Raw genomic sequence first — 23,199 nt, 5'->3', positions numbered from 1 at the left:
TGTAAGATTTAAACTGTATGTTTAATTAGAAATTTGAAACTTTGAGTGTATTAAAACATGCATTAATAGCAGTTTAAAAATTTAAAATGTCATGTAAATGATATAAATTTTCAATGTTTTTATGTTGTTCTCTGATTTTTACCCTTTAAGAGTATGTTTTGTGACTTAACCTTTTTTTTTTTTTTTTTTTTTTCCGACCGCCCGGTGGACATTTTTCCCAAAAATTCTTGTAAACCAAAAAATAAAAAAGGAGTGGCCTTACTTCTGATGAATGGGAATGATTGTCTATCGGCCTCCCAATAAGTTTCACGCAAAATTGATAAGACATGTAAAATGTGCACGTGTACTATCACAATACAACCGTTTTGACAACTTATGGTTGATCTGGAAAAACCTGTACAATATTTTTTGCCCTGGAATGAGATAGTTTTGCTTTTGCTTTAATGTCTGGAAAGCAGTGATGCAAAATTGCTGACAAAAGATTAGATTGCAGTTTTTTCATATTATTGTTCGAAAAATGATATTTTATGGCTTATGGCTTAAAGCATTACTAACGCTTTATGAAAAGTACGTTTTCAGCAGTTTTCCAAACAATTGAGAAGTGTTCTAATGTGGGTTATACTATATGACTGCATTGAAGACATTCATACCAAAATCCGCTGATTCTGAGAAAAAATCTAAAAAAAAAGTCAAAACTGTTAATCTGTGAGAGTGCTGCTTTAATTAACAGACACGCACGTCATAATTTGGTTCCCGCCTGCTGAACACACGTTTTAATATAAGTCAGTTGGAATATAATACAAGAAAGGCGCGCTCGCTTCGCTAGCTCAACATTTCATAAGATCATCATAAGATATTGCACAATATATTCTAACTATTATTTAAACACCAAGCGCATGTATTATTTTAAGTCTTTCACAGACAACGTTTTACCTACGAAATAAACGCTCCGTATAATGGACGTTTATATAGTGATTGGAACCATTTCACAATCGATTTAAATTGCCAAATGCATGTCCATGTATTTTACTATTAATATTACTATCGATTTAAATAGTTACCTATCAGTTGTGAAATGCAGGTAGTGTAATAACCTTTAATAGACATCATAACGAGACAACTCGTTTTAAGCATACGTAATGTCCGTTGGAGTTAGAAACCTTGGATAGTTAGCGGCAGTAAGCGGTATTTGTGGACCTTTATCAAGAGTTTTCGGGACTCAAAATGGTGGTACGCCGTATTCGTGGACCTTTTCAAGAGTTTTCGGGACTCAAAATGGTGGTATGCCGTATTCGTGGGCCTTTTTCAAGAGTTTTCGGGACTCAAAATGGTGGTATGCCATATTCGTGGGCCTTTATCAAGAGTTTTCGGGACTCAAAATGGTGGTACGCCGTATTTGTGGACCTTTTCAAGAGATTTCGGGACTCTAAATGGTGGTACGCCGTATTTGTGGACCTTTTCAAGAGTTTTCGGGACTCTAAATGGTGGTACGCGGTATTCGTGGGCCTCTTCAAAAGTTTTCGGGACTCAAAAGGGTTGTATGCTGTACACATAACTGATTCACAGACTTAAAATCGTAGAATAGTATTTGTCACACAGAACACAGAATGAAAATGAAGGACGGTGCACAAAACGCAACTACTTAAAATACGCGGACTCAAAATCGTTAATAATGAATTTGTTTCACAGAATTAAGGAAGAAAATGAAGGTCGGTTAAAAAAAACGGAAACGGACGTTACACCCTCAACAATCGGAAACCATTGACTGTTGGTGGTCAGTGGGCTTGTCCCCTGTAGAAATCGATATATTGCGAAGACGTACCAACTAAACGGTTTATGATGATTTCCTGCTTTTAAAATCACCAAGGGTAATTTTGATCTATTTAATTGTATGTATGTACATTGTTGAATGTTTGAAGTGAAACAATTTTATGTTCTGTTCTGTTCCTGCTTTAAAATAGGTCATTACCGTATGGGTTCTGAAAGGGCTTACTATACGAATAAGCTCCTAACCCTATTTGTCAGTTGAACTCATAGACCCTATATCTTGGTGCGATCAAGAAAACTAGGTCTGTACGTGATAGTCGAATAGTTGGAACGCAACACAAGTTTAGCTGTTTTGAACGTAATTATAGTGTTTAGGGCTGGGGTCCTGGGTGGGTGGGGGTGGTATTGGTCCTCAGCCATTTTTTAGAACGGGGTGGGTGGAGGTATGATAGTGTTACCCACACCTCAACAACCTCCATAAATAACATGAACATGAATTATATTACATTTCTGGACCACTGACCCCGTTGTACTCGAGCGCTCGTGTGGCATTTTAATACTACTGTTTTAATAAATAAGCAAAATATTCTGCCAAAATGCAAGTGAAGTCAGGAGTTCATAGATGAAGCATAACGTTTATTTCTTCATATAGAAAATAACACTTTGTTGTTTTTTGGTGCTGTATTTTGAACAAATGTAACAATAAATAGATAATAAATAAATACATAAATAAATAAGCGCGCATGTATAATTGTGCGTTTACAAATTTGTAATTATGCTGATTTTAATTAAATACTGACAAATGATATGGCGAATATATATTTCAACAATCTCAGCTTGACGTTTCTTTCCTTAACAATACATAGTCATTTGATAATGTTAATACAGTAAATCGAAATTGATCGTGTGGTTAATAAAAAGCTGAGTACGTCAAAATGATAAAACCTCCTGCATTATCGAACAGTTTCAAATTTTGACCCCAAAGATTTCATGACGAAATTTCTCTTTCGATGTCATGTCTTCATGAAGCTTGCAATCCTTAAAAGAGGCCAAAACACACTACTTTTTGTTTTCGTTTTTTTTTTTTTTTTTTTTTTTTTGCTGCATTCCGGTGACCAAATGTCCTTTCCACACTGACAACCGTGGGAACATATATTGGGGTTTCCTCCTCGAATATATACTTTAAAACGTGTTCCTTTTCACAACTGTTTTGTGGGAAAACACTTTTGTTTTGTTATGAATGCCATTCCAGGAAACTCCATTAAAACGTGTTCCTGTTATCAGCTCCTATGAGGTAAAATGTTGACATCACGATAGTTTAGTCTGTTTCTAAAAATAGTTGACAGTGTTCACATGTTGTCAAGAATTCGAAGTTGACGCATGGAAATGCGCGGGAAACTGTAGCGGGCAGACGGCCATGTGTTGATCAAGCGTCTGGCGGAGTTCGTCCCTTTCCTTTCGTACCTGCGCCAGTTCGTACCTTAACTCCGTCTGAATGCTTTGTAGGCGATGACACTCCTAAAACACATGAAAATGATAACGATGTAAGGTTTCTACATAAACATATTGATGTGTATATATATTTTTATATAATGGACATTTAATGTCTAAAATGTTACAATAATAAAATAAATCACCAACATATCCTTGATTTTATGTGATTGATCTTGTTAAAACAAATAAATATTTTTTATTTACTTTTTTGTACTTATAAATATTTAGTTCCATTTTAAGGACGGAACGAGATATACAAAAACTGTTGACACAATTAACAAGCAATCGATAAAAACATAATGCAATATTATCAAGTTTCTCTCATTAACACGCTTTTGCTGATAGGCAGACAATGACAAATAAATGGACACACCACACCTTTGATTTAATTTACTGTTTTGTTTTGTATTTCCTAATGTGAACAATTCGCTTCAACGAGATTTTCAAAAAATACAACATGCCTTCATGGTTTTCTTTTGAAAGCATTCCAAAATATCGAAAAAATGAATGTGTTTTTTTTCAAAATCTGGTTAATTGTCCTGTAAAGATACTATTCAATTTAGATAATGTTGCTGCTTGAATATCTGTGTTGTTAAAGCTCTTCTGCTGCATCAAACACAAAGCTCTTCTGCTGCATCAAACACAAAGCTCCTCTACTGCATCAAATACACACATTTAACCCTGTGATCGTAAGTTTAAATAGCAATATCACGAAGCAAAATTAAAAGTATTTTACAAAGCCAAGATTGTTGCAAGTAATACCAAATAGATATTGATACTATTGTTTAACTTTTTTTTTCAAATTTACCTTCTGCAAAGTGTGGGCTCTGTCTTTTTGTTTGTCCCGGAAGCGGCGCGCGGCCATTCTATTCTGCACGCGCCGTTTTTCTACACGCTCTTCCTCTTCCGGTGTAAGCTGTAACAAAATCCGGGTTAATTTAAGAGAAGGCATTTTATTGGGAAATAAATTTAATCCTTTAAGATGTTTATGTCCAATTTGCCGCTTCCTCCATTAAAGATACTTCAAATTGTTTACACATTAGCTTATTAATACCAAACAACATGACAAATCGATCAATATTATTACCATCCTAACTTGATTCCAAATACGTTTTGAGCGTCTTCGCTTCCAAGAACCCTTGCAAAAAGATTGATAAAATTCCCAACCGGAAACTTCTGTCATACGGTATTTAAAATAGAACATGGGAAATAGCGAACTTTCTTTATGTATTGTTTGTCACACGTATAAATGAGAATGTACACTATTAGTCAAACTAGTTGTACGTCAAGAGATTTTGTTTTGTTTTTGATTGTCAAAGATTTTTGATATGTTGAAACAATAATTGAATCGCAAATTATCAATTAATGGTTGCGGTAAATTTTGCTTAAAATAACGTTGAATTACGTACCACATCTTCCGGTGGAGGGCTAAATTCCACTTTCAATTCCTGCTTTCCCTCTTTTAACCGTTTTGTCTGAATGGAATATTTCAGTTCCTCTTTTATAAACGGCGTCAACCCGTTTTCTAGAAGCTGGCGTCGCGAGACGTCATTTACGTCATCACTGTCGGAATCTGACACAATGATGTCAGAGGAAAAACTTGTATTTGTATATCCATATGCGCCAATAGAATCTAAATGTGAGTATTTCCCGACACTTTTCACAGAACTTGCATCAGATCTAATGTCACTTGCGTTTATTGTGCTACAATGTCCAACATTATCTGACGTTGAATAGTCAATAAATCCATCATTATTGTCAAATAAGCAGCTAACAACGGTTGGTACCACTGACGGAACAACTTGCGCGTGTTTATTGTCCTCCATAGTAACGTAAACGTTTATTTTTGAATTCTGCCGTTTATATTGCATGGTTGACCTGAAAAAAATCAGAAATTCGTTCAAACGAAATGCGCCTTCTTTGAAAATGTAGATTTTTCAAAAATAAGACGTACACCTATCTATTTCATTTGCTATTTTTATAAATTATTATTATTATTATAGTTAAAAAATAAAATCATATGTGTACATATATTTGTGTGTTCTCGTTATAACATAACAGACATCTGTATCTCGTTCTAATTAATCATGTGTATCGGTTTATAAACATGGGATATCCAGTATTTATTGAATTATATTAGTAACCCCAGCGTGTTATGTGTCAGTAATTTGTATTTTTTGATAATTTAGTGAATTATTTAACCATCTTTACATTTGTAAAACGCTACGTACCATTAACGTTGATGAAATGAAGCGAACTTATTTCACAATCTATTTAAATAGAATTTACGCCGCCGATGATTGTGTAATAAGTTATTTATAGCTGTTGTGCAATAACTATTTATAGGCAAATTTAATACAAGTGACAAATCGTAACAATTCGGCCATCTCCGGCGGCAAGCTTCGAGATAGACAATCGTAACAACTCGGCCATCTCCGGTAAGCTTCGAGATAGACCATATCTTGATACTAGCCGAGGAATTCCGATTGACAAGTGATAACTTGATTCCAGCACGGACCTATAAACCACGTCTGTGGTTCCAACAAACGTATTTTTGACGTATTAAACGTATTTGAACGAATGTTACATGTCTGATTTTCCGATAAGACAAACAAATGACAATAATTATAAAAACAAAATAATGTATCAAATATATGCAGGCCCGTAGCTGTCGATGGGGAAGTGTATCAAAGGGAAATAAGTCGATTTCTTCTATATATGTGTTCCATCAATAGTTGCATCCCGTACTACTTAATTGATGAAACTATTTCATTCGTAAGCGGGTAACTTGAAACGAAAACATGGCCGACTACTTCGATCCGTCGTTGTGACATTGTTCATTATTTCACATAACTAAGATTATTACTGAAGTTATTCAAATAGATTTGATATTAAGGTTAATCCCCGAGAAAGAGGCGGATGACGCATTTTAGTCAATTTAAAAACAATCAAAAACATAGATTATTTGTATAGTTAGACATTATTTTGATACAAGCTTTTTTGTCGGTTGTTTTTAAGCACGGCACGCGTTTAACTGATCACTTCGCATGGAAATGTACATGTTTTTTTTTTCATTCTGTACACGTATATAAAACCGCTTAATAGGTAAAACAACAAAACATTATTACCCATTGTTTACATCTATTTTCAACAAATTGGCATTACAATGGAGGTCAAGGTTAGCTAGCTTGTCCGGATAGTGATGTAGTTAGCACACTCGCTTCTCACGTAAGCAATCCTTGTTCGATTGCCAGCATGGGCGCATGTGAGTTTGATTTGTGGTCACCTTAGTTAGACAAATGGGTTTCCTCCGTTACTCCGGTTTCCCACACAGCACAAGACCACACTCTCGCACAAGAGTGATTAATATAACGTTGTAATAACTTGTTTCAAATTCGTTGTAAAATAAGTAAATTTAAACAACTCACTCCCACAAGAACACAACATGTATTAAATCCTCCGCTCGTGCAGCATTTAATACAGCTGTACTCATAAATGAGCAAAATATTCCACCCAAACAAAGTGAAAATAGGACTTAAAATATCAGATAGCAAATGTTGATCGTTTATATAAAAAATAACACTTTTATGTTTTTTTTGTTTTTTTTTTTTTATTTTTGAAAAAGAGTAACAATAAATAAATAAGCGCGCATGTATGTGTGCGTTAACAGAGTAGAAATAATGCCGATTTTAAATATTAACAAATGATATGGCGAATCTATCTGTGCATTTACAAAGAAGAAATAATGCCGATTTTAAATATTATCAAATGATATGGCGAATATATATTTCAACATTCTCACCATGCCGTTTCTTTCCTTAACAAGACATAGTAATTTGATTCAATATGTAAATTTGGAAATAAATTTGACTAAGTAATAACTAAATGAATTTCTCATGTATTCACAAAAAAATGATAAATGCTCCTGTACATTTTAGTTTCAAAACGTTTCAAAATGTTGGTTTCCTATTTCACAACCATAATATATAGGTAAGGTAGGTCGTCGGAATATAAATAACTATTTTTTATTCATTTGAAGTAGAGTGTGTCTGAATATCCTTTTCTCACTGAAAACCGTCGCCATTTTGTCTACGCGTCTTTCCTGAATACTAGTGTCTCAATAGAGGAGAAAAAAGGTAAAACACAGGTGACTAGCAAAAGAAATTATGGTCGGTATGTCGGGACATCGAAAACAAGATTTTTTTTTTGTAACGCCATAAATGCAATTTCAGGGAAAACCGTGATGACGTGTTGCTGTCATTAGCTGCTTCGAGGTAAAATGTTGACATCTGTTTCTAAAAATAGTTGACAGTGTTCACATGTTGTCAAGAGTTCGAAGATGAAGCATAGAAACGCGCGGGAAACTGTAGCGGGCAGACGGCCATGTGTTGATCAAGCGCCTGGCGGAATTCGTCTCTTTCCTTTCGAACCTGCGCCAGTTCGTACCTCAACATCGTCTGAATGCTTTCTTGCCGATGACACTCCTGCAAACAAATTAAGATATAAGGCGAATACAAATTAATGTGTATTATTATGCAATGGGTATTTTATGTGTACATTGTTATAATTAGTATCAATTACTTCATGGACATACAAACTACTGTATGTTTGTGATTACATGTTAACATGTATTTTGATAAAACAAATACATACATATCTATTTTTAATCTTTTTTTTAATCGTTCCATTTTTCGGACGCTATAACGTAAACTATAAACTGATTTTGGACACAATTAACAAGCAATAGAATGAATAATCATAAAGTTACTCCCATTAGCATGCCTTGTCGTGATAAGCAGACAATAGAAACTTTATCGACACGACCAGTGTGTGTATACCACGTGATAAATTGTGTCATAAATGCTACGTCGGAAGGCAATAATTTGATTTGGAAAACTACTTTAAACAATGAAAACTTTACTATTTCTTCACCATTTTAAATGAAACATAGCGCAGTCTACGCCGCTTACGTGGCCTCGCCTTCGGTCTTTTACCAGAGTTTGATTGCGAGTTTAGTTTCTTAAAACACTTCGACAAACCTTTTCACAATACGGCTGTCTGACAAAGCACTGTCAAAACATTATTTTGGAAACAGGTTTGTCGAAGTGTTTGATGAAACTAATGACCTCATCAAATTTCGGAAATAAAACAAATGCGGGCCTCTTTAAGCGGCATAGACTGCCCTTTGTTTCATTTAAAATGGTGTCGTAAATGAAAAGTTATCTTAGATTCAAGTCTTCATTTTAAGCAAATTTTTGCCTTCCGACGTAGCATCTATGACGTTTATCGCGTGGTATACACACACACTGACGACAAACCTTTGATATTTGAGCACTATTTAAATTAAGGATTGATAAGGGTTTTCCCTGAATGAACGCTTCAACGTGATTTTCAACAAATACAAACACCAGTCCTATTTTCCTGGAAGCATTCCGATAATTTCGAAAACTAGGCATGAAAAGGTTCTTGTTCCAAACCAGCTCATTGACATGTTGATTTATGTTGCTATTTAAAATATGTTTAATGTTAAGGCTTTTCTACCGCTTAAAAAGCAAACACTTTTAGCCCTACGGTTTTGAAGTAGCAGTACTTCCAGGTCAATACGCTACAGTCAAAGCAGATGTAATGCGAAAATAAATTAACATTCTTTTATAAAGTCAATATTTTATTGTAAGTACCGGTAATACCAAAATGTATGTTTATAAATAATTAGAAAAAAAATTAATAATTTATTGTTTATCAAATTTACCTTCTGCAAAGTGTGGGCTCTGTCTTTCTGTTTGTCCCTGAAGCGGCGTGCGGCCATTCTATTCTGCACGCGCCGTTTTACCACACGCTCTTCCTCTTCCGGTGTAAGCTGTAACAACATCCGGGTTAGTTAAAGAGAATGCATTTGTATTGGGTATAAATTAAACGTTTTTAATCCTATTACAAGTTTACATCGAAATTTCCGCTTACTCTATGAAAGATAGTAGTTCAAATTGTTTACATTTTGCTTATAAATCTGAAGAACTTATTTTACATTTTAATGTTTGTTTAAAGAAGTCGAAGCATTTCAACTTGATTTCAAATACTTTATGATTTTCCACGTTTCTACGCGGAACCCTCGTTAAAATATTGAAAAAATACCAATCCGGAAACGATTGGCATACGGAATTCACATATTAAGACTAGAAAATGGGAAATATCGAATTTTTCGTTTTGTATTTGTTGTCATAATTATGTATAGATGAATTGTATATTATAGGTCAAAACTGTTCGTAAGTCGACAGTTGATGTGTTGCGTTTATGGGGTTTTAAATAAAGATTGTTGATATTGCAAAATTCTCAAAGAAAAATAGATTCCAAAACATAACGTCTAATTAGAGACTATGTACAATATCTGAATCGCAAAAATATGAACTCATGGTGGTCAATTAATTTTGCTCAATTTGACAGAAATACCACTCGGAACTCCTCTGCTATTTCCCATTGAAAACAACCTCGGATGTATACCAGTATATGTAGCATTATAAGTAGTATATTTTTAAATAATAGTTTAAATTAAGAGTAACCAGTTTTAACGTGCATTTTGTTTTACTAAGTTTAAATTGATTGTCAGTGAAGTGTATAATTGCCTACATAATTAAAATTCCCCATAGTAAAGTCCTTCGGATTAACTTCAACCGTGAAATCACTACGCGAACAACTCCAGCGTATATAGTTAAATGTAAAGAATTCTGACATTATAAAGCGGCCATATACATCCGAGGTTGTTTTCGATGGAAAATTGCTGAGGTGTTCCGAAAGACACAAATGCATACCACATCTTCCGGTGGAGGGCTAAATTCCACTTTCAATTCCTGCTTTCCTTCCTTTAGCCGTTTTGTCTGAATTGAATATTTCAGTTCCCCCTTATAAACGACGTCAATTCGTTTTCTTGAAGCTGGCGTCGCGAGACGTCATCAACGTCCTCACTGTTCGAATCTGACAAAATGACGTCAGAAGAATAACTTGTATTTGTATATCCACATGCACCATTATAATTGAAGTATTTTCCGTCAGTTTTCACAGAACTTTCGTCAGATCTGATGTCAATTGCGTTTATTGTGCTGCTATGTCCAACATTATCTGACGTTGAATAATCAGTATTTTCATCTGACTCCGAATTATCAAATAATCCACTAACAACGGTGGGTACCACTGACGAAACAACCTGCGTTTGCTGTTCTTCCATTGTAACGTAAACGTTTATTTTGGAAATCTGCTGTTTGTACTGCATCGTTGAGCTGAAAGAAAAACTGTAAAATTAGACATGAGCAATTGTTTTTCTAAATATCAAAATATAACTGTAAGAAATTGTAACATTATACGGCAATGAATTAATTCCTCCCGCTATTTATAGTTCACCTTGTAAGATAAGGCCAGCCAGCCAACACAGGCGGTCAGAGCTGTACCATGCTCACCAATATCATATGTATCAATAATAAATAGTTAGAACACATGCAGTCGTTCTTCATAACATAACATGGTGTCAGAAAAGAACTCATCGCTCATATAGTATTAAATGTGGATTATTGGATCGTTAATTAATAGATTAAGCATCTAATAAACTGTTCACTGTGAGAATGACTTTAAGTGGTGTTCCAACACCGTGCATGGATTGGAATAGCTCAAATCTTCCGGAAGCTTGGAAGAAGTTCACAGAGCACTGTGAGCTTATATTTAAGGGTCCACTTAAAGGGAAGGATGAGGATGTACACATCACCTATTTGCAACTTTGGATGGGTGAAAAGGGTCGGGACATGTACAAAACACTAGAACTGTCAGCGTCCGACAGAGAACATTTGTCAGCAATTTGTGAAGCGATTACAAAACACCTACAGCCGACGATCAACCCCGTTTTTGCACGGTATCGTTTCAACAATATGACACAGGGAGAACTTTCTTTCGAAGAATTCTTGACCAAATTGAGAGTAATGGTGAAGGATTGCAATTATAAGGACAGTGAAGACATGATCAGGGATAGGATTGTGTTTGGAGTAGTATCACAAAAAATCCGAGAAAAACTCATTAATATGGGAGAAAATTTGACCTTGAGCTAGGCTATTCAAATATGTCTAAGCTTTGAATATGCTCAAGCACAACTGCGCGAAATGCAGGCACCATCGCAAGGAGCAGCCGTTAATGTGGTTCGTTCAAGAAGGGTTACTGGTCATAGCACCTCAGGCCAGCCTGGTCACAATTCCTCAGGCCAGTGGGAGCAGAGAAGACAACAGCGCGTCACTTTGGGAGAAGACGTTACCCGGACTTGCCAAAATTGTGGGCGGAAACACCAACAACAACACCAGTGTCCCGCAAAGGGAAAACAATGTCACAAATGTCAAAAATGGAACCATTTTGCATCAGTGTGTAGAAGTGTAAATGAAGTTATTGACAATGACAATTCTTGTACTCATGATTTCAAGGATTTAGTGATTGACAATGTGGAGTCCACTGTTAGGAATGGGCAGGTGTTTGCAGAGTTCAAGGTAGGTCCTTCCAATTTGTCCGTACAGTTCAAGATTGATACTGGTAGCCAAGTGAATATATTGCCATACAAAACCTTTAGAGACATAGGCATAAAGTCAGTTCTAGAAGCTTCACATTCAAAGCTTTCAGCCTATGACGAAAGCACGTTAAATGTAAAGGGATGCATTACTTTAAGGTGTAATCATCCTGGAACTGGCCAAACAAAGGATGTTTACTTTCATGTAGTTGACACACATTCAAGTCCTTTGCTAAGTCTGTAATCATCCCTTGACTTTGAACTCATAAATCTCACATACACAGTTATGTCAGATTCCCAGGACAACCCCCTCACTAAGGACATGGTATTAAAGGAATACAAGGAAGTATTTGATGGCATTGGTCTGCTAGCCGGTGAATGTAAGATTCACATTGATCCCACTGTCCAGCCTGTGGTGCATCCCCTAAGAAAGGTCCCTATAGCATTACAAGAAAAAGTCAAGGATGAGTTACTCCGCATTGAGTCATTAGATGTCATCGAAAAGGTCAATGAACCCACTGACTGGGTTAGTTCAATGGTCGTTGCCGAAAAAGCCAATGGCAAAATTCGTATATATCCGTGTGACTTGAATAAGGCCATTCAACGTCCACATTACCCTTTAAGAACTCTGGATGATATATTGCCTCAGCTTTCAGGCGCAAAGTACTTCACAAAGCTTGATGCTAGGAGTGGTTATTGGGCATTGAAACTTGAGAGAGAGTCATCGTTCCTTGCATGTTTTAACACCTTATATGGAAGGTACCGATATGTCCGAGTTCCCTTTGGTCTGAAGTCAAGCGGTGATCTTTTTGTGCAAAAGATTGATGCTTGTCTTGAAGGTCTAAGTGGCGTAGCTGTCATCGTGGATGACATACTAGTGTATGGGTCATCTAGAGAGGAACATGAATCCAATCTTAGAGCAGTCCTAAAGAGGTCTCATGATGAAGGAATTCGTTTTAACGAAACCAAACTCGAGGTCGGGGTATCAGAAGTAGACTACTTTGGTCACCTTCTCACATCAGATGGTTTGAAAAAATCAACCTCAAAGACAGAGGCTATACAGAAAATGAAGCCACCCAAAAATAAATCAGAACTTGAAACCGTATTAGGTATGATAAACTATCTGTCTAGATTTGCCCCAAACTTGGCAGATGTAACAGCCCTCTGAGACAATTACTGTCTAAAGAAGTTGAATTCTGTTGGGAAACTGCACAAAGTGATGCATTTGACAAAATGAAACAAATCATCACAGACCCGAATCAGGTTTTATCCTATTATGACAAAAGCAAGCCATTAACATTTCAAGTTGATGCCTTCAAGTTTGGTCTCGGAGCAACAATAATGCAAGACGGGAAGCCACTTGCATATGCATCAAAATCACTCACACAAACTGAGGTCAATTACGCACAAATTGAGAAGGAAATGTTTGCTATTTTGTTCGGCTGCAAGCGGTTCCACCATTTTGTTTATGGTCACAAAGTCAACGTGCAAACTGATCATTTGCCGTTAGTTTCTATTTTCAAAAAATCAATAAACACAGCTCCTGCACGATTGCAGCGTATGCTACTACAGCTACAGAAATATGATCTTGACATCAAACATTATCCATCCAAACAAGTACCAGTTGCAGACACACTGAGCAGGAACTTTCTAAATGAAACGTTCCCTGAATTGTCACAAGGCATGGACATGCAGGTACATATGGTTATCTCTCATTTACCTGTATCTGACAGAAAATTGAATGAATTGAAGGACAAAACAAGTCAAGATGAGACTTCAGTATTGTTGAAACAGACTATACTTCAAGGTTGGCCAACCTCTAGAAAAATGTGTCCGTCCCAGATATTGCCCTGCCCTTCTGGAATTTCCGTGATGAGTTAACTTCTATTGATGGGTTAGTCATGAAAGGAAATAAAATAATCATCCCCAAAGCAATGCAGTCTCAGATGCTTGAACTCATTCACACAGGTCACATGGGAGTTGAGAAATGTCTCAGAAGGGCCCGGGGTGTTATGTTTTGGCCAGGAATATCGGCTGATATTACCAATCTCGTGTTAAAATGCAACACATCTATAAAACACAGAAACTCAAACCCAAAAGAGCCATTAATTCCCCTTGAGATTCCTGATTATCCATGGCAAATTATAGGCACTGATCTATTCACCTGGGAAAACAGGAACTATCTTCTGATAGTGGATTACTATAGCAGGTATTTTGAGGTCAAGGAATTGCCCAATATGAAAAGCACCACGGTCATAAACAGAATGAAAGGCATAATGGCCAGATGGGGAATTAGTGAGAAGGTTATATCTGATGGTGGTCCCTGTTATATCTCTCAGGAGTTCGCTGATTTTGCAAAAGAATGGGATTTCAATCACCAGACAATTAGTCCCTATCACAGTCAATCAAACGGTCTAGCTGAGAAATATGTGTCAGTTTGTAAGAAACTCCTTACAAAGGCTAAGGACGCTGGGCGTGATCCTTTTATTGGCATATTAGAATACCGGACCACCCCTCTTGAGTCAGGGTATTCCCCTGTGCAGTTAAACATGGACAGACAATTGCGCTCTATCCTCCCAACATCTAAGGAAAATCTGATGCCCAAGGTGATATCTCCTAATTTAGTCAGGCAGGGTATTCAAGGTAGCAAACAGAAGGGGAAGAAATATTATGACAGACAAGCAAGGTCACTAGAGCCCTTAACATATGGAGAAAATACAATGATCCAACAATTAAATAAAACTTGGAGACCAGCCACTGTAGTTGACAAGTTAAATGAAAGATCATACACTGTCCAGTGCCCAGATGGGTCTATGTACACACGAAATAGGCGGGATCTATTAAAGACCATTGAGCCTTGCCATGGTCAATTTGTAGAGCCAGAAATACAGGAAATGCCTTTAGGTCAAACACCTACCCAGTCTGACATCAAAGATTCGGAAAGCCCTCTAATTGGCAGTACTTCCTCTCCATGTATCAATCACAATCTGTACGTGACCAGGTCAGGAAGGGCCGTAAAACCAAAAGTAATTGAATCCATGTGATGTTTATTTCGCTTGTAAACTGATTGAATCACTTATCTAAATTAGTTGTTTAATGTTTAAATTAGTCTGACAACCTTTAATAAATTTCAGATGAAATTCAAATCCTGCTATTATAACCCTAACATTGAATAACTCCTTCTCTTTTTCCTCTATAAATAAATATAAATAATTTGATATCAAATCACATTTATATTTATTGATAATATCTTTTGTTTGTAAAGAAGGGAGATGTAACATTATACGGCAATGAATTAATTCCTCCCGCTATTTATAGTTCACCTTGTATGATAAGGCCAGCCAGCCAACACAGGCGGTCAGTTTATCTCTAGCAGTCAGAGCTGTACCATGCTCACCAATATCATATGTATCAATAATAAATAGTTAGAACACATGCAGTCGTTCTTCATAACATAACAGAAATGAGTGGCAACCGGAACGTTTTATTATAATAAAAATTATTAATATTATTATTATTATTATTATTATTATTATTATTATTATTATTATTATTATTATTATAGAATATTTCAGAACCTATATGAGAAATCCTACTTAACAGTAGCATCTAGTTGTTTAGAAAAGCACACTCATATATATAAAATAGTTTTACATCAGTCATATATATATATATATATATGACTGATGTAAAACTATTTTACTGGGTTCCCAATTTATATTTCATCATATGCTTGGTAAAATGATCCCCATTCATTTGATTAATGAGAACGTGACTATGAGATTAACTTAATTATGTGATTAATTTGAACATGCTTCTAAGCCTGTTTAATACCTTTGTATTAACGTTGATGAAATAACGAGGACCTATTTCACAATTACTTGAAACGTCCTACTTTTTACAGGTGCCATTTATATCAGATCACGATGTTCAATGGCCTAGGGGACAAAATCAAAATTGTATCATACCTGATACATACCGGAGTTACTAACCTTGAATATGAAATAGTAGCGTCTGAATCAAACATGGGCGATAAGGGCCAATAGTTTTCGTTATGAGCTTGCGCAGGCACGATTTATGTCATGTACTGTACTCCTCTTGATGCCTTTTTATGTTTTAGCTTCACATTCAAGTTCCTGTAGCTACATACGTATAAGTTCACGTGTATGTGGTGTACCTACAGGTATAAGTTCACGTCATGACTCGGCGTGTTACTACTGGTATAAGTACACGTATATGTCGTGTACCTACAAGTATAAATTCACGTATACGTAGTGAAACTATTAGTATAAGTTCACGTACATGGCGTGCACCTAAAGGCATAAGTTAACGTACAAGACGTGTAGCTACAGGTATAAGTTCACGTACACGTCATGTAGCTTCACGGGTATTATTTCAAGTACACGTCGTGTAGCTACAGGTATTATTTCACGTACACGGCGTGAAGCTACAGGTATAAGTTCACGTACACGGCGTGTAGCTACAGGTATAATTTCACGTCAGTGACAAGGCGTGTAACTACAGGTATAAGTTCACGTTCACGGCGTGTGGCTACAGGTATAATTTCACGTCAGTGACACGGCGTGTAGCTACAGGTATAAGTTCACGTACACGGCGTGTAGCTACAGGTATAATTTCACGTCAGTGACACGGCGTGTAGCTACAGGTATAATTTCACGTTCACAGCGTGTATAGCTACAGGTATAATTTCACGTCAGTGACACGGCGTGTAGCTACAGGTATAAGTTCACGTACACGGCGTGTAGCTACAGGTATAATTTCACGTTCACGGCGTGTGGCTACAGGTATAATTTCACGTCAGTGACACGGCGTGTAGCTACAGGTATAAGTTCACGTACACGGCGTGTAGCTACAGGTAACATGTAATAATGGAGGTCTAGGTTAGCTAGGTTGTCCGGTTAGTGATGTAGTTAGCACACTCGCTTCTCACGTAAGCAATCCTGATTCGATTGCCAGCATGGGCGCATGTGAGTTTGGTTTGTGGTCACCCTTGTTAGACAAATTTCCTCCGGATCTCCGGTTTCCCACACATAACAAGACCACACTCTCGCACGAGAGTGATCAATATAACGTTGTAATAACTTGTTTCAAATTCGTTGTAAAATAAATTAATTTAAACAACTCACTCCCACAAGAACACAACATGTATTAAATCCTCCGCTCGTGCAGAATTTAATACAGCTGTTCTCATAAATGAGCAAAATATTCCACCCAAACAAAGTGAAAATAGGACTTAAAGCTGCACTCTCACAGATTTACAGTTTTCACAGCTTTTTTTATTTTTTTGTCTTGGAATGAGCAATTTTTTGCGTAAATATCAGCAAACCAGTGATATAAGACTGCTGACAAAAGACCAGATAGCAGATTTTCATATTTCCGTTCGAAAACTAATGTTTAATGGTGGTTTAAAAAAAAAATGCACAAAACATCAATTTTTGACCTTAAATATAAAAATCTGCGATCTATTTTTTCGCCAGCAGTCATATATAACTGGTTTCCATGCATTGTCACAAGAATTGCCTCGTTCCAAGAAAAAAAATCAAAAAGTTGTCAAAACGTTCAATCTGTGAGAGTGCAGCTTTAAAATATCAGTAAGCAAATGTTGGTCGTTTATATAAAAAATAACACTTTATGGTGTGTATTTTTTTATTTTATTTTGAAAAAGTGTAACAACAAATACATAAATAAGCGCGTTTGTATAATTTTGCGTTAACAAAGTAGAAATAATGCCAGTTTTAAATACTTTCAAATGATATGGCGAACATATCTGTGCGTTAACAAAGTAGAAATGATGCCGATTTTAAATACATGTGTACTAACAAATGATATGGCGAATATATATTTCAACATTCTCAACATGCCGTTTCTTTCTTAACAATACATAGTAATTTGATTTTATATGTTAATTTGGAAATAAATTTGACTAAGTTAATGACTAATTCATTCATCATGTAATCACTAAAAGGCTGGGCAGGTCAACATTATAAAACATTTTGTATATTTCAGTTTCGAAACGTTTATAAATGTTTGTTTACTTATTTCACAACCATAATACACAGGTAAGGTAGGTCGTCGGGATATAAATATATATATATGTTCAGTATTCATTTGAAGTAGAGTGTGTTTGAATATCCTTTTTTCACTGACTGAAACCGTCGCCATTTTGTCTACACGAATTTCCTGAATACCGACGTATCTCAAAAGATGAGAAAAATAGGTAAAAAGCAGATGACTGGTGTATGTCGGGACATCGAAAACAATATCTTTTTTGTAACTCCCGAATGCAATTTCAGGGAAAACCGTGAAGACGTGTTCCTGTCATCAGCTGCTTCGAGGTAAAATGTTGACATCTGTTTCTAATAATAGTTGACAGCGTTCACATGTCAAGCGTTCGAAGTTGAAGCATAGAAAAGCGCGGGAAACTGTAGCGGGCAGACGGCCATGTGTTTATCAAGCGCCTGGCGGAATTCGTCCCTTTCTTTTCGTACCTGCGCCAGTTCGTACCTCAAATCTGTCTGAATGCTTTCTAGTCTATGACACTCCTGAAAACATGGAAATTATTTCATAAGATATAGGCGAAAACAAATACAAATCCATGTATATTATTATGCAATGGGTATTTTATGTGTACATTGTTATAATTAGTATCAATTACTTCATGGACATGTCACGTGATATCATAACCTACTGTATGCCTGTGATTTTATTTTTATATGTATTTAAAGTGATAAAACAAATACATTCATACATATATATATATTCTAATCTTTGTTCAATTAATAGTTTGTTCCATTTTTTGGACACGATAAGGTGAACTATAAATTCGTACACAATTTACAAGCAACAGAATGAATAATAAAGTTACTCTCATTTTATGAGCACGCCTTAACATGCATCGTGTAACATGCATGCTCTGATAAGCAGACAATAGAAACTTAATCGACACGACACACCTTTGAATTTGAGTACTATTTAAATTAAGGATTGATTTGGGTTTTCCATGAATGAACATTTCGCTTCAACGTGATTTCCAACAAATACAAACACCAGTCCTATTTCATGGAAGCATTCCGATAATATCGAAAACAGAAAAGGTTTTTGTTCAAAACTGGTTCATTGTCATGTCGATTTATGTTGCTATTTAAAATATGTTTGATGTTAAGGCTTTTTTACCGCATAAAAATCCAACACATTAATTTAGCCCTACGGTTTTTAAGAAGCAGTACTTCGAGGTCAATAACGCTACAGTCAAAGCAGATGAAATGCGAAAATAAATGAACATTCTTTTATAAAGTCAATGTTTTATTGTAAGTACCGGTAATACCAAAATGTATATTAATAATTAATTAGAAAAAAAACAAAATTTATTGATTGTTTATCAAATTTACCTTTTGTAATGTGTGGGCTCTGTCTTTCTGTTTGTCCCTGAAGCGGCGCGCGGCCATTCTATTCTGCACGCGCCGTTTTACCACACGCTCTTCCTCTTCTGGTGTAAGCTGTAACAGCATCCGGGTTAGTTAAAGAGGATGCATTTGTATTGGATAGACATTAAATGTTATTTGTCGTATAAGAAGTTAACATCGAATTTTCCGCTTACTCTATGAAAGATAGGAGTTCAAATGGTTTACATTTTGCTTATAATTCTGACGAACTTATTTTACATTTTAATATATGTTTTAACATGTCGAACCATTTTAAATTGATTTCAAATACTTTATGATTTTCCACGTTTCTACGAGAAACACTCGTAAAAATATTCAAAAAATACCAATCCGGAAACGACTGACATACGGAATTCACATATTAAGACTAGAAAATGGGAAATATCGAATTTTTCGTTTTGTATTTGTTGTCATAATTATGTATAGATGAATTGTATAATATAGGTCAAAACTGTTCGTAAGTCGACAGTTGATGTGTGTTTTGGGTTTATTAATAAAGATTGTTGATATTGCAAAATTCTCAAAGAAAAAATGATTCCAAAACATAACGTCTAATTATAGACTATGTACAATATCTGAATCGCAAATAATGAATTAATGGTGGTTAATTAATTTTGCTCCATTTGACAGAAATACTATTCGGAAATCCTCGGTTATTTCCCATTGAAAACAACCTCTGATGTATGCCGGTACAGCATTAGAAGTAGTTCGTAAAAGTTCAAGTTATAATTTGAGTTAATTGTAACGTGCGACGTCAAAGACGCAACAAATCCATTCAGGGAAAAGCCTACTTGACCATAAAGCGGTCCACTGGTCTTTATATACAGTAAATTCTCAATCCACACGGAGCCCGGGCTTTGATTATTTGCATATTACCGAACAAATACATCAACGTTCTATGAACGTACTTCCGTCTATAACGGAATGTTATACTATGAATACACATCCGCCTACAGCCTTCAGAATTTAGCGTTTTAACTTGTATTTTATGTTCACTAAGTTCAAATCGATTGTCAGTGAAGTGTACTATTGCATAAATAATTAAAATTCCCCATAGTAAAATCATCCGGTTTAACTGCTGTAGTGAACTCACTACGCGATCTACATCAGCGTAGTTTAATACAGAGAATTCTGACATAATCAGGCGGTCATATACATCCGAGGTTGTTTTCGATGGAAAATTGCTGAGGTGTTCCGAATGACACAAATGCATACCACATCTTCCGGTGGGGGACTAAATGTCACTTTCAATTCCTGCTTTCCCTCTTTTAACCGTTTTGTCTGAATTGAATATTTCAGTTCCTCTTTAATAAACGGCGTCAATCCGTTTTCTTGAAGCTGGCGTCGCGAGACGTCATCAGCGTCCTCACTGTTCGAATCTGACAAAATGACGTCAGAGTTATAACTTGTATTTGTATATCCACATGCACCATTAGAATTTAAGTATTTTCCGTCACTGTTCACAGAACTTGCATCAGATCTAATGTCAGTTGCGTTAATTGTGCTGCAATGTCCAACATTATCTGACGTTGAATAGTCACTGTTTTCATCTGACTCTGAAATATCAAATAATCCGCTAACAACGGTGGGTACCACTGACGGAACAACCTGCGTATGCTGTTCTTCCATTGTAACGTAAACGTTTATTTTGGAATTCTGCCGTTTGTACTGCATCATTGAGCTGAAAGAAAACAGCTGTAAAATTAGACATGAGCAATTGTTTTTCTAAATATCAAAATATAACTACTTAAGAAATGAGGCCCAACCGGTACGTTTTATTATAATTCTTCTTATTCTTATTCTTATTATAATTTGTATTATTATTATTAAAAAAATATATTATAATTACTGATTAACTTACTAATATGATGAATAAGAACGTGCTTCTTAGACTGTGTATTTACCTTCGAGACGTTGATGAAATAACGAGGACCTATTTCACAATTACATGTACTTGAAACGTCCTTCTTTTTACAGGTCAATTGGCTATTTATATCGGATCACGATATCGATGACATTGAGTAAGGGGACAAAACTCAAAATAGTATCATACCTGATATATATCGGAGTTACTTACCTTAAATATGAAATAATATTGTCTAAACGAAAAATCGAAAACATGGACGATTGAACGGCCAATAATTTTTGTTATGAACTGGAGACACGAGTTATGCCATGTACTGTATTTCATCCCTTTTTATGTATTAGCTACACGTTTACAGGTATAAGTTCACGTACAAGGCGTGTAGCTACAGGTATAAGTTCACGTACAATGCGTGTAGCTACAGGTATAAGTTCACGTACATGGCGTTTAGCTACAGGTATAAGTTCACGTAAACGGCGTGTAGCTACAGGTATAAGTTCACGTAAACGGCGTGTAGCTACAGGTATCAGTTCACGTACAAGGCGTGTAGCTACAGGTATAAGTTCACGTACAAGGCGTGTAGCTACAGGTATAAGTTCACGTACAATGCGTGTAGCTACAGGTATAAGTTCACGTACATGGCGTGTAGCTACAGGTATAAGTTCACGTAAACGGCGTGTAGCTACAGGTATAAGTTCACGTACCTTCCTGTAGCTACAGGTATAAGTTCACGTACAATGCGTGTAGCTACATTGATAAGTTCACGTACAAGGCGTGTAGCTACAGGTATCAGTTCACGTACAAGGCGTGTAGCTGCAGGTATCAGTTCACGTAAACGGCGTGTAGCTACAGGTATCAGTTCACGTAAACGGCGTGTAGCTACAGGTATCAGTTCACGTAAACGGCGTGTAGCTGCTACAGGTATCAGTTTACGTACAAGGCGTGTAGCTACAGGTATCAGTTCACGTACACGTCGTGAAGCTACAGTTATCAATTCACGTACACGTCGTGTAGCTACAGGTATCAGTTCACGTACACGTCGTGTAGCTACAGGTATCAGTTCACGTACAAGGCGTGTAGCTACAGGTTATCAGTTCACGTAAACGACGTGTAGCTACAGGTATAAGTTCACGGACACGGCGAGTAGCTACATAAATAAGTTCACGGCAAGGCGTGTAGCTACAGGAATAAGTTCACTTACATGGCGTGTAGCTACAGGAATACGTTCACTTACACGGCGTGTAGCTACAGGTAAAAGTTCACTTACATGGCGTGTAGCTACATGAATAAGTTCATGTCAAGGCGTGTAGCTACAGGTATCAGTTCACTTACATGGCGTGTAGCTACCTGAATAAGTTCACGTCAAGGCGTGAAGCTACAGGAATAAGTTCACTTACATGGCGTGTAGCTACAGGAATACGTTCACTTACTTGGCGTGTAGCTACAGGTATAAGTTCACTTACTTGGCGTGTAGTTACAGGAATAAGTTCACTTACTCGGCGTGTAGCTACAGGTATAAGTTCACGTAAACGGCGTGTAGCTACAGGTATAAGTTCACGTAAACGGCGTGTAGATACAGGTATCAGTTCACGTACAAGGCGTGTAGCTACAGGTATAAGTTCACGTACTTGGCGTGTAGCTACAGGAATAAGTTCACATATATGGCTTGTAGCTACAGGTATAAGTTCACGTACACGGCGTTTAGCTACAGGAATAAGTTCACGTCAAGGCGTGTAGCTACAGGTATAAGTTCACGTACACGGAGTGTAGCTACAGGTATAAGTTCACGTACTCGGCGTGTAGCAACAGGTTCAAGTTCACGTACACGGCGTGTAGCTACAGGTATAAGTTCACGTACATGGAGTGTAGCTACAGGTATAAGTTCACGTACACGGCGTGGAGCTACAGGTATAAGTTCACGTACACGGCGTGTAGCTACAGGTATAAGTTCACGTACACGGAGTGTAGCTACAGGTATAAGTTCACGGACACGGCGTGTAGCTACAGGTATAAGTTCACTTACACGGCGTGTAGCAACAGGTTCAAGTTCACGTACACGGCGTGTAGCTACAGGTATGAGTTCA

General features: G+C 36.5%; 3 protein-coding genes across 4 annotated transcripts; all 3 read right to left on the bottom strand.

Annotated features, from left to right (window-relative positions):
• Window positions 1-2,444: 2,444 nt before the first annotated feature.
• Window positions 2,445-5,541, bottom strand: LOC128245624 (activating transcription factor 3-like). 2 transcript variants are annotated; one of them, XM_052963827.1, is made up of 4 exons: window positions 5,493-5,541; window positions 4,671-5,139; window positions 4,070-4,177; window positions 2,445-3,285 (listed from the first exon to the last, which is right to left on the bottom strand). In XM_052963827.1, exons 2-4 carry the CDS (start codon window positions 5,130-5,132, stop codon window positions 3,127-3,129), a joined length of 729 nt encoding a protein of 242 aa, XP_052819787.1. In that variant the 5' UTR covers window positions 5,133-5,139; window positions 5,493-5,541; the 3' UTR covers window positions 2,445-3,126. The 2 variants fall into 2 exon arrangements, with proteins under 2 accessions (XP_052819787.1, XP_052819786.1); XM_052963826.1 differs by lacking the exon at window positions 5,493-5,541 and adding an exon at window positions 5,290-5,375.
• Window positions 5,542-7,586: 2,045 nt separating this feature from the next.
• Window positions 7,587-10,477, bottom strand: LOC128245748 (basic leucine zipper transcriptional factor ATF-like 3). Its single transcript, XM_052963975.1, has 3 exons — window positions 10,313-10,477; window positions 9,011-9,118; window positions 7,587-7,745 (listed from the first exon to the last, which is right to left on the bottom strand). The coding sequence occupies exons 1-3, from the start codon at window positions 10,475-10,477 to the stop codon at window positions 7,587-7,589; spliced, it is 432 nt and encodes a 143-aa protein (XP_052819935.1).
• Window positions 10,478-17,463: 6,986 nt separating this feature from the next.
• On the bottom strand, window positions 17,464-21,135 carry LOC128245623 (transcription factor kayak-like). Its single transcript, XM_052963825.1, has 4 exons — window positions 21,113-21,135; window positions 20,467-20,932; window positions 19,198-19,305; window positions 17,464-18,351 (listed from the first exon to the last, which is right to left on the bottom strand). Exons 2-4 carry the CDS (start codon window positions 20,926-20,928, stop codon window positions 18,193-18,195), a joined length of 729 nt encoding a protein of 242 aa, XP_052819785.1. The 5' UTR covers window positions 20,929-20,932; window positions 21,113-21,135; the 3' UTR covers window positions 17,464-18,192.
• Between the last annotated feature and the right edge of the window lie 2,064 nt (window positions 21,136-23,199).

This window comes from Mya arenaria, chromosome 9 (genome assembly GCF_026914265.1).
Source record: "Mya arenaria isolate MELC-2E11 chromosome 9, ASM2691426v1".
In the NCBI taxonomy this organism is placed as follows: Eukaryota; Metazoa; Mollusca; class Bivalvia; order Myida; family Myidae; genus Mya; species Mya arenaria.
The sequence above is the reverse complement of the archived record's forward strand: the minus strand, read 5'-3'. Positions and strand labels throughout refer to the sequence as shown.